Source organism: Pongo abelii, chromosome 4, assembly GCF_028885655.2.
Source record: "Pongo abelii isolate AG06213 chromosome 4, NHGRI_mPonAbe1-v2.0_pri, whole genome shotgun sequence".
In the NCBI taxonomy this organism is placed as follows: Eukaryota; Metazoa; Chordata; class Mammalia; order Primates; family Hominidae; genus Pongo; species Pongo abelii.
In genome coordinates, this window is record NC_071989.2 from 110,923,666 (window position 1) to 110,935,125 (window position 11,460).

At 39.5% G+C, this 11,460-nt stretch overlaps 1 protein-coding gene and 1 pseudogene across 18 annotated transcripts in view; both read left to right on the plus strand.

Moving 5' to 3' along the window:
- PAM (peptidylglycine alpha-amidating monooxygenase) overlaps nt 1-836 on the plus strand; it is a 165,096-nt gene extending 164,260 nt beyond the window's left edge. For all 18 annotated transcript variants that reach the window (XM_009240934.4, XM_002815767.6, XM_054555761.2 and 15 more), the window contains one exon: nt 15-836. In XM_009240934.4, coding sequence (XP_009239209.3) covers nt 15-193 — 179 coding nt within the window. In that variant the 3' untranslated portion in view covers nt 194-836. The remainder of the gene's footprint in view (nt 1-14) is intronic.
- Nucleotides 837-3,496: 2,660 nt separating this feature from the next.
- LOC100448288 (eukaryotic translation initiation factor 3 subunit K-like) lies at nt 3,497-4,861 on the plus strand (annotated as a pseudogene).
- The last annotated feature ends 6,599 nt before the right edge of the window (nt 4,862-11,460 follow it).

Here is an 11,460-nt window from a genome sequence, read left to right on the forward strand (position 1 = left end):
TTGCTTTTTTTCAGGAAAGGGAAGTGGAGGCTTAAACCTTGGTAATTTCTTTGCAAGCCGTAAGGGCTACAGTCGAAAAGGGTTTGACCGGCTTAGCACCGAGGGCAGTGACCAAGAGAAAGAGGATGATGGAAGTGAATCAGAAGAGGAGTATTCAGCACCTCTGCCTGCACTCGCACCTTCCTCCTCCTGAAAACCAAGCTTTGATTTAGATTAAGATTTACCCAGAATGTCAGATTCCTTTCCCTTTAGCACGTTTAAAGTTCTGTGTATTTAATTGTAAACTGTACTAGTCTATGTGGGACTTTACACACTTTATTTACTTCGTTTTGGTTAAGTTGTCTTCTGTTTCTAGTTGAGGAGGTTCCTAAAAGTTCATAACAGTGCCATTGTCTTTATATGAACATAGACTAGAGAAACAGTCCTCTTTTTCCATCATAATTCTAATCTAACTATGGAAGATTTGCCCATTTACACTTTTGAGACTTTTTGGTGGATGTAAATAACCCCATTCTTTGCTTGAACACAGTATTTTCCCAATAGCACTTTCATTGCCAGTGTCTTTCTTTGGTGCCTTTCCTGTTCAGCATTCTTAGCCTGTGGCAGTAAAGAGAAACTTTGTGCTACATGACGACAAAGCTGCTAAATCTCCTATTTTTTTAAAATCACTAACATTATATTGCAATGAGGGAAATAAAAAAGTCTCTATTTAAATTCTTTTTTAAATTTTCTTCAGTTGGTGTGTTTTGGGGATGTCTTATTTTTAGATGGTTACACTGTTAGAACACTATTTTCAGAATCTGTAATTTGTGTAATAAAGTGTTTTCAGAGCATTAGCTGTCAGAGTGTATTTTCCAGTTTTTGCATATTTGCAGATTTTACATACAACTTTTATAATAATTATACAAACCCACAAATATTAGTGAAACTTACTCAGTGTCTTCAACTAAAAGAAATGTGTGTATTGTACAAAATTTAGAAGATACTTTGTTAGGTAGCCAATATAAATTAAAAACCAGCCTGAGTTTACATACATTTGTAAAGTCAGGCTCTTCTAAAATCCAAAGAGAGTTTTTGCCTATATATCAATCAGAGGATAAATACTTTAATAAAAGGTAATTGCAGCTAAGTGGAAACCTGTGTCTCAAATTACATATGCAAATGATCCATCAGTAGGGATCACTAAAAATAGTTTTCCTTTTAAAAAATAATTTCAGGCCAGGTACAGTGGCTCAAGCCTATACTCCCAGGACTTTGGGAGGCCAAGCAGAAGGATTGAGCCCAGAAATTCAAGGCTGCAGTGAGCTATGATCAATCCACTGTACTCCAGCCTAGGCTACAGAGTGAGATCCTTTCTCTAAAATAAAATAAAATTTCCCTGTATCCATAGGAATATATTCATCTTTTACAGTGATTGCAGATTAGTTTTAAAACGTCTTTTTCGTAATTCATCAATGCAAGTTAGTAAGAACCAGATAATTTTCCATTTTAAAATGATTGATAGGAATCTAAAACTCTTTTTCAAAAATGCCAACCTGTTTTTCAGGCATCATAGTAGTTGGAATAATACAGATATATTTGACTAATCATAAAGTACATGAGAGTACAGAAGGGAAATTTGGAAACGGTAAGTCTGCTAGGGCATTACAATCCTGTCCTAGCAACCTGGGTTAATTAAAGATGGTAGCCTGGAAAGTAATGAATGACATTGACTTCAGGCAATCTTTCCACTGATTATTCTTGGCTGAACTTCATTTATTGAGTCAGAAAATGCACTGCCTGAGAAATGCCCCAGAGGAGTGAATCCTAGGCCTGGCCACAGTAGAATCACCTGGAGAATTTAAGAAAAAAATTGTTGGGCACTCACTCTTTCCAGCGATCTTTATTTAGTTGGCTTACAATGGAAAACGGGTATGGGTCATGTTTTAAAATTTGTCCAGGTGTTTCTAATGTGCAGTCACAGTTGAAAACCATTGTCTTCAAGAATGGCTATTCTATCTTGCCAATTACAATAAGTGGATAGCTATATTTTCACATAAATTATAGTTTACAGATGTTTGGAGGGGGAAGACAGGATCTGAGGTGTTTTGATATGACTGTTAGCACCAAAATCTGAATGCCTTAATTGTTGAATGTGTTAAATTGGATAATTAAAATGGGCATAATTGACGTATGAAAAAAGCAAAGGGAAACAGCTGTGCTTTCATTTTTTCTTCTATTAAAGTACCTAGAGAATTTGATTTGGGAGAGTTAAAAGAATAGCTTGTCATTCACTGAGTTGGCCCTGAATTATCATTTGCATAAAATCTTTTGTTCTAAGCTTTCCTCTTTAGTTTGTTAAATCAGCTTATTATTTTTCAAAATTACCGTGCATCTTTTAACTCTCATCCAGATGTTATATAAAATCAAATATTTGGGAAGCTGAATGACAATTAAATCCGTAGACTTTGTATTAGTGCTTGTTTCCCAGACTGTCACCTACATGTAGCTCAAAGTTGATGTAGCCTACAGCAATACTTCTCAAACTTTAATGTGGGTGAGAATCAGCTGTGAGTACTTATTTTAGAAGTACTAATTTGGTCCCTTTCCCGTAGTTTCTGATTCACTGCACTGGGTGGGTCCTAGAAATCTACATTTTTAAGAAGCATTCCTGGTGACTTGAATTCAGGTGTTCCATGATTCTTCTCCAAGAAACATAGTGCTACAGAGAGTAGCTGAACTTTAAAACATTATTAGGCACAGAAAGTTAATATTCTCAAAGATGTGGTCTCTGTAGAGTGATGGTTAGGCCTAGAAGTCATCAACCCCAGTGCCTCAAACTCAATTCACGAAAAGACCCAGATGCAAATTATCTTCAGGGCCAGAACTTAGCAGCAGCTTCTTCCTTTAGTCCCCTGATGCTCTTTATTCCACCACGGAAATAACTTAGGTGCGTGGAAAGGCGACTAGTGGCCTCCCTAGAACCTCCTTTATATTTTTGAATCACATCTAAAGGCTAGAATAAGCAAGTCTATTTGGAGTGTTTTTATAGTATCATGATTTAACTAAGAGAACATAATCATTGATGATGGTAAATATGATTCCTGTTCATAGCCTTAAAAATTTTGAAACACCAAAACACAAAGATGTCTATCACATATCCAAAGTACTGATATAAAAAAAAAGGACATGCATTTTTCTGGATTTCAAAATTGAGTATACACTGTACCATCATACAGAAAGGATTTACCAATGAAAACCTGGTTAAAAAAAGTGCTCTTATTCAGCTATACCAAGATATAATACAAAATAGACAGGAGCTTATAAAAAACAAGTATAACAATAGAACCCTTTTTGTTTTTGAACAAAAATGCATTTTATTTATTTATTTATTTTTTTTTTTATGAAACTTTTCTTTTTTTTTTTTTGATTTTTTTATTATTATTATTATTATTATTATTATTATTATTATACTTTAGGCTCTATGGTACATGTGCGCAACGTGCAGGTTAGTTACATATGTATACATGTGCCATGCTGGTGCGCTGCACCCACCAACTCGTCATCTAGCATTAGGTATATCTCCCAATGCTATCCCTCCCCCCTCCCCCCAACCCACAACAAAAATGCATTTTATACTAACTCCCTTAAAATGAATAAGTCATATAAGAATGCTGTATTTGAGGACACCATGCCAGTCTGGTGTTAGCTTCCAGCCCTCATTGTGGAAGGCAACAGCAGTCATGGTGATATTTGAGCAGTTGAGAGCCAATGTGGGCACGTTGCTCCAGGGTATCAACAGGTACAATCCTGAGAAGCTGGCCACCCTGGAGTGCTATGTGGCGATGCAGGCCAAGGACAGTGCCTGTGATCTGGAAGCCAGCCCAGTTGTTCTGAAGCTGTACCAGTCCAACCCAGCGTTTTTTCAGACCACGGACACTGCCCAGATCCAGCTGAAGGCCCTCACCAACCTGCCACATACCAACTTCACCCTGTGCAAGTGCATGATTGGCCAGGCACATCAAGAAGAGTGGCCATCCGACAGATTTTGTATCTCAAGGACCTGCTGGAGACCAGCCTCTTTCAGGCCTTCTGGCAGGCCCTGGATGAAAACATGGACCTCTTGGAAGGTATAACTGGCTTTGAAGACTCTGTCCGAATGTTTATCTGCCCTGTCATGGGTATCACTTACCAACACATTGACCACTGGCTGCTGGCCGAGATGCCTGGGTATCTGTTGGACAGCCAGCTGAAGGTGTGGATGAGAAAATACACCTGGAGGGCTAACGAGTCCCGGCAGATCTTCATCTGTAGCCAGGAAGAGAACATTAATAAGCCCAAGAACCTTGTGGAGAAGACAGACTTTGACAGTGTGTCCAGCATCATGGCCTTCTTCCAGTAACTGCAGGTGTTTAATAAAGATTTGTTGACTTAAAAAAAAAGAATACTATATTATACTATATAATTCTTCATGCCTTCAAAATATAAACATATTGTCTAGAAAACTGATGGGTAAGTTGAGTCCTTTCTGATGCTAGTTCTATCCTCATACTCCTTTGCCTAATAATTTTACCTTCTCAGCAGGAGATTTCTCATGATGAAAACTCCCTGTAGTTGTGATTCTCTACTTTATTTGGTAATTAATTTGTCCTCTGTAATTGGAAAGTGTCAACCATGCATGTAGCTAGAACAACACAATTGCACTGGTTCTTACAACTCACTTATACTTCCAGATAAGGAGACAGCACTATTCAATGGAATGGCCCAGTCTTAGCCATTCTATTGAGTTTGCAAAGAACACTGGGTTAAGGTCAGAAAAGATCTGAAATTTTGAATTCTAGATTTGATTATTTTACATACTATTGTCTTAGGCTTCTTTAGTAATCACGAATAAATTCAAACAGGTTTAAGAACTAAACATGTTCTTGTTATAAATTCTTGTTATTAAGAATTACTGATAAATGAGGAAAATAATAATTAACAATTTATCAATAAAAAATATTATTATTGTTTGATTCATATAACTGAAAAGCCCAGGCATGGCTAGATCCAGAGACTCAGATGAAACAAACAGGATTTGGCTTCCCTCTCAGTTTGGCTTGCTTCTATATAGGGTTTACTTTCATTCAGACTCTCCACATATGTGGTAATGTCAGAGGATCCAGCCCAGATCCCATGCCTGCCAAGGGCAAGCCAGGCACAGAGCAGCAAGGGGTGCATGAGTGAGCGAGTGTGGGGTCCAACCACTGCGCACAGCCAGGTATGCTGGCTGTAGCAGGGCAGGTAGCTCTCAGTGCTGGCACAGGTGCTGGCTCCCTGCAAGGCTGCAGCTGCACCAGGCATACCACAAGTGGCTTCCACTATGGGCACTGGGGAACGCAGTGGGGCCCAGAAGCTTGGAGAGGCCAGGAACTGCAGAGCCCCAAAGAGGGTGTCAATGCCCTGGCTTGGGTGCTCCTAGGTCTGGGCTCCCTGAAGGGCTACAGCTCATCCCTCCTTCTCTCTTCTCTCCTTCTTGTCACCCACAACGTGGTGAGCAAGGGGCATATTTCAGCCCTGTTTGTGTTACCACTCTTCAGTTCTACCATTAGGCAGGTCCCGAGTTCTTGTCTCATGTCTGGGAAGAATGAGGTATGTGGACATCTGGAGGGTGAGTAAGGTGAAGACGTGCTTTATTGAGCAAGAGTACAGCTCTCAGGAGACCCAAAGCGGGTAACTCCTTTTTGCAGGCAGTTCATCCTAATGAGTTCAGCTCTCAGTGGAGGGGAGACCTGGAGTGGGTGAGCTCCTCTCTGCAGGGAGGTCATCCTGACATCTGCTCAGCTCTCAGCTGAGAGGAGACCCACAGTGGGTAGCTCCTCTCTGCAGGCAGGTCCTCCCAATGTCTGCTGAACCTCAGCTGAGAGGAGACCCACAGTGGGTAGTTCCTCTCTGCAGGAAGGTCATCCTGACACCCTAGTACAGCTAAGTCCAGGGTTTTTATGGGCTTTGGAGGAGAGGAAGTACATGTTGATTGGTCCATGGGTGGCCATGGGCAAGTCAGATAAAGCACCATAAGTTCTCACTTGGTCCACGGAACTGGCACTCTGGGCCTCAGGCTTCATGCCATCCCAGGCCTGAAGGTGGAGCTTCACCAGGGACCTGCCCCTTTCTGCCCAGAAGCCTGTCTGCCTCCCTCTGCCATCAACCTGCTGTTCACCCAAACTGTTTGTGCCTGGAGCACCTGCAGGCTTGTGCCAAGCCATCCTCAGCAACCTCCCAGCCTCCCTCCTGTGCTCATTAGCACCCAAAGTCCAGAGGGGGCCAGGGTAGCAGGGGGCTGGCATGTCAGCACTGCTCCTAGCATGCACACACCCAGCCAGGTCATGGCAGCACCTGAGCTTGGCCTCATCTTTGCTCCAAAATTGCAGTGGGTGCCAGGAGCAGGGAAAGGCCAGGCAGTGAAAGCAGGTATTTCTAAGCGTGTGGGGGCAAGAAGGGCTTCCTAGGTCCCTGACAATGCAGAGATGTCTAGGTCCACAGCTACAGCTGGGTGGTTACAGCCCCCTCCAACTTGGAAGGGGGTGGGGCTTCTGCTTGTTCCTGGCTCCTGCGTTCCAGGGAGCATGCAGTCCTGACTCCGCCTCCCCCATGGCAGCCAGCATCATGGCAGCCTGCTCCTAGACTGGCCACGGCTGCCATCAGTAATAAAGGTGGCAGCCAACAGTTCTAGGTTTAGATGCTACCAGCATTTACTCTGACATATATGATTTCTCTTTCCAAAGAGTTCCAATACACTAACTGGCCTGATTTTGTTCGTGTGTATCTTAGTCAATTTTGTGTTATTATAAAATAATACCTGAGGGTGGGTAATTTATAAAGGAAAGAGGTATATATGTCTCATGGCTCAGCAGGCTGTACAAGAAGCATGGAACTGGCATCTGCATTTGGTGAGGACCTCAGGCTGCTTCTGCTCATTGTGGAGGGTGAAGGAGAGGCAGCATATGCAGCGATCATATGGGGAATAAGGAAGCAAGAGAGGGAGGAGAAGGTGTCAGTCTTCTTTTAACAACAGGCTCTGGAGGGAGCTAATAGAGTGAGAACTCACCCCAAAAGAGGGCATTAATCTGTTCATGAGGGATCTGCCCCCATAACCCAAACACTTCCTATTAGGTCCCACTTCTGACCTTGGGGATCAAATTTCAATATGAAATTAGGTCAGAACAAACCATATCCAAACTACAGCAATGTGCCAACCCCAGAACCAGTCACTGGGACCAGGGAAAATGTGATGCTGGATTAGCCAAGCCTCCATGGAGCCAGGGACAGAGTCACGTTCCACAGTAACTACACTGATGATTCAGAAAGATTGGTTTTCCCCAAGAAAACATAGGATACTATTGCTAGTTGAATAAGAGCAGATTCTATGGAAGAAAAAAGAGTGGATATTCATTACTGTTATATTGGACCTTAACACTTAACCATAATATTTCTCAGATAATGGGGTTTAATGTAATAGCTATTTGTGTAATGTTTAAATTATTACATTAAAAAGAGACATTTTATAATTAAGTCTATACTAATGTATTTATGAAGATAGCCTCAAATTCCCACAAACAATATTGAATACAAGAAGAAATGTTAGACTTTGTTTTGTTAAAATAACAATGAAAACCAAAAAATACATAAACGTCCAAGAGTAGAGATTTGAGGCTTAAAAGCTATCTTTATACTATGATATCTTCCCAGAAAAAGGTTGATAGAAACATCCAGTCAAAAAAAGAGACAAAGTGATCAAGAACCAAAATTTGATGTTCAGTGAATACTACTTATTGTGAAACAAACATGCAAGCAAATTACGGTGTTCTGTTGTCTCCACTTTTTACTTTGAAAATTTTAAAGCTACAGAATTATTGAAGACTTACAGTGAACAACCATATATTCTTCACTTAAATTTATACTGCTTAACATTTTGCCATATTTTCATTATCTCTTTCTCATAGATACACACACATATGTGTACATACATACTAGTTTATTTACTTTTGCTGAACCATTTGAAAATAAGTTGCATTATGTGCAATTTTTGTATTCAGATTATACCTTAAAGCTAGAAAAAAACTGTTTAAATAAAGACAACAGGAGGAACTTGGGGTGGAAGCTGCATACATCATAAACTTCACCCTAAATACTTCCATATGTATTGCCCAAGAACTAGGACATTCTCCTACATAACCACGAAACCATTACTACACTCAATAAACTTAACACATTCTTTATTATCAACCAATATGTAGCTCATATGGAAACCCTCAATGTCACCATAAAGTCCTTTGGAGCTTTTGATTTTTGATCCAGGATCCAATTACGATTCATACAATGCATCTGCTTATATCTCTTTTGTCTCCTTTGATCTAAAGTAATTCCCGTATCATTTTTTCCTTCCAAAACATGGACATTTTTTAAGAGTCCAGGCCAGTTGTCTAGCACAATGTCTCCCTGTCTAGATTCATATGGCTGTTGCCTCATGATTGTGACATTTCCTACTTTCCACTGCTTCATATTGGAGGCACATAATGTCATTTTCCCCCCATTATTGATGATACCAAATGTGGTCACTTCAGTAAGACTGTGTCCACTAAATCTCTTCATTGTATGTGTTCCACTTCCACTTTGTCTTTAGAAAGCGATCTGAGAGAAAACACTCTGAGACCATATGAGTATCTTGCTCCCTAACATTTTACCCAATAGTTTTAGATATTCAACCATTTTCTGAATCCATAATTTTGAGGGAGTTCTCAAATAATGATTTTCTAACTCCATCATTTCACCTTTACTTAATTGCTGGCATTCTTCTGTAAATGATTGAGACTCTTACTCTCCCACCCTAAGAGAATCTGGCAGCATTCATTCGGGTGCATAAAACAATTTCCTCATTTTATTTGTAAGCAATATGACAAAAAAGCAATTTGTAAGCACCCAAGATTCATGGTATAAACATGGTCGAATATCTTGTTTTCCTACTTAATTACTCAAGTCCTTACCTCTCTTATTGGCAGAAAGTCAATTATCACCTTTCATTGGTTGGCTTCCCCATCTTTTCCCTCCTCTGGAATTGTTAAAAACAACAACAAAAACCAAGAAAACAAAAACAAAACCTATGTCCCTTCAAAAGGCATGGATAGAATCAGCAGTAGATTCCCAGATGCAGCAAGGGCATATTCAAGTGTAAGGCAACCATGCTGCAATTGCTTCTTGCTGCCTCATGATGTCACTGATGAAGATTGTTATCTATTAATATACCAGTCCTAAAAAAACATGCTCCCCTGCTACCTGCCGTAATTCAGACCACCCTCCCTGAGTGCTGTACGTGCTTTCTAAGGGCCGATCTTTTTAGTGCTAGGTTCTTTTAGTTCACACACAGGCCCAGGAGTACTGGGTCAGGGCTGATTCTCATATCTGTGCTTCATGGACACAAAACCACCACCTGCTTTTCCTTCATATAATCCATACTAGGGGTCAGGAGCTTCTGCTCTTAAACCTCAAAACCCAGAGTTACATCAGTCCTTCTTTACTAGAGATGGGCTGGCCATTTGTGTTCTGTATCCCTTTCCCAGATACACTCTAGTGAGTCTCAAGTACTCAACCCTACCTAGCCAGAGACACTTCCTTCCATGATTCAAAAGTGGTTTCTGACACCTGTTTGTCATTTAGCAAACACTGCTGAAAGTCTCACAGACAAAAAAAACTAAGTTCTTAGGACACAGTGTTAAAGGGCAATAACCTACCTCTATTGAGATTTATATTCTAATGGCTTTTTTTTTTTTTTTTGGTAAAGAAGAACAAAACTAAAATGTATTCCCTGGCTGCTCATCTCAGTCATACATTAATAGATTTTTTTTTAATGAGGCTCAAAGAAAAGAATTAACTAATCTAGTTACACTAATCCCAATGCCTCTTTAGGTTAATTTAGTTTCTGGCACTTTGAATTTTCAGAGTTTATTTTCTCTTGTACTGTATTTCCCAGAAGTCATAGAATTCTTAGAAATCTTCTGGAGTTCTAAATTTCTAGAGTCTTGTTCTGAGACCTGTTTGGCCTCCATTTGAAAGAAAGAGATCCTTCCTTAAAAACAAAACCACAATTCTCACATCTGTGATAAAACATGGTACCCAGGTAACCCAATTAAAAATAAATAAATTGAAAGGTGAAGGATTCATTCAACAGACATTAATTAAGTTTATCTGCAAAATACAAAGATGAAAAAATCACAGATCCCTTAAATGTCTGTAATCTAGTAAGGTAGCTAAAATAAGCATATAACTAATTAGATTTTAAGGCATAAGAAGAACACACGTAAAATGCTATCAGATTGTTATTGAAGAGCAGAAAGGCTTCATAAAAAAGATAGTATTTGAGTAAGCAGAGGAGGGTTATCGGAAAATGCTTGTTATAGTAGGGGATTAACAACAGGGCTATATTCCATAACACTCAGGCTAGTTTAGGGGAGCAGTAGTGGATCGGCTGGAAAGCCAGGCTGATAAAACTAGAAATGTTTCAAAACCATGAGAAGGAATTGGAATGTAACTGCATTTTACATACTTGATTTTTTCATACATGTTAATATGCTGAGAGCTGTTAGTAAAAGTAAAAAAGTGTTTTCTTTATTGAACAGAACAAAGAAAAGAACAAATTATACTTGAAATAAAATCTCAAGTTAGTCTGAATTCATAGGAAATGGAGTATTGTTCTATATAAATACTGAATAAAAAGCTCTTTATCAGACATACGATTTGCAAATATGTTTTCTTAGTATGTGGGCTATCTTTTCATTCTCTCAGCCTTGTCTTTAAAGGGAAGTTTTTAATTTTGTATTTAATTTTAATCTCTCTCTCTCTCTGTGTGTGCTTGTGTGTGTGTCTGTCTCTCTGTCTTTATCTGTATCTCCAGCCCATAGCTCTGTTTTCCTCAGTGTTGGCTTTATTCTCTAGAATGTTCTTTCTATGTGATATAAAAATGTCTCTAGTTGATGTCTATAAAAATTTAAAGAGAGAGACTCCCCATGCACCCCATATCTGTATCAATCCCCAAAAGGATTCAGAAACACAAGAACACTAGTATTTTCTTTCTCAAAAATGACAACAGATATGCAATAACTTACCCATTAGTCCTTGCAGCTCACTATTTCAAGAGAGGAAACTTTTCCTTGAAGCCTCTAAGACAGTTTCGGTCACGTGCATCATGTGGCCATTTCTGAGCTACTTCGTAGCAAAGAATGGCCCATGGCTCCACCCATGGAGAAGTGTTAGCCACTTAAACAAAATTTGGGTAGGAAAAAAGAAAACAGTTGCTGAGTAGGCAACAAACAATCCACTACAGGCCGGCCACAGTTCATGTTTAGAAAATAACATTTGTTTATTGATGGATATCTGCTAAGCTCCCTGATCTCAAGTATCTCACAATCTAAAGGGAAAATAAAGCATAAATTCACTTCATTAAGTTCA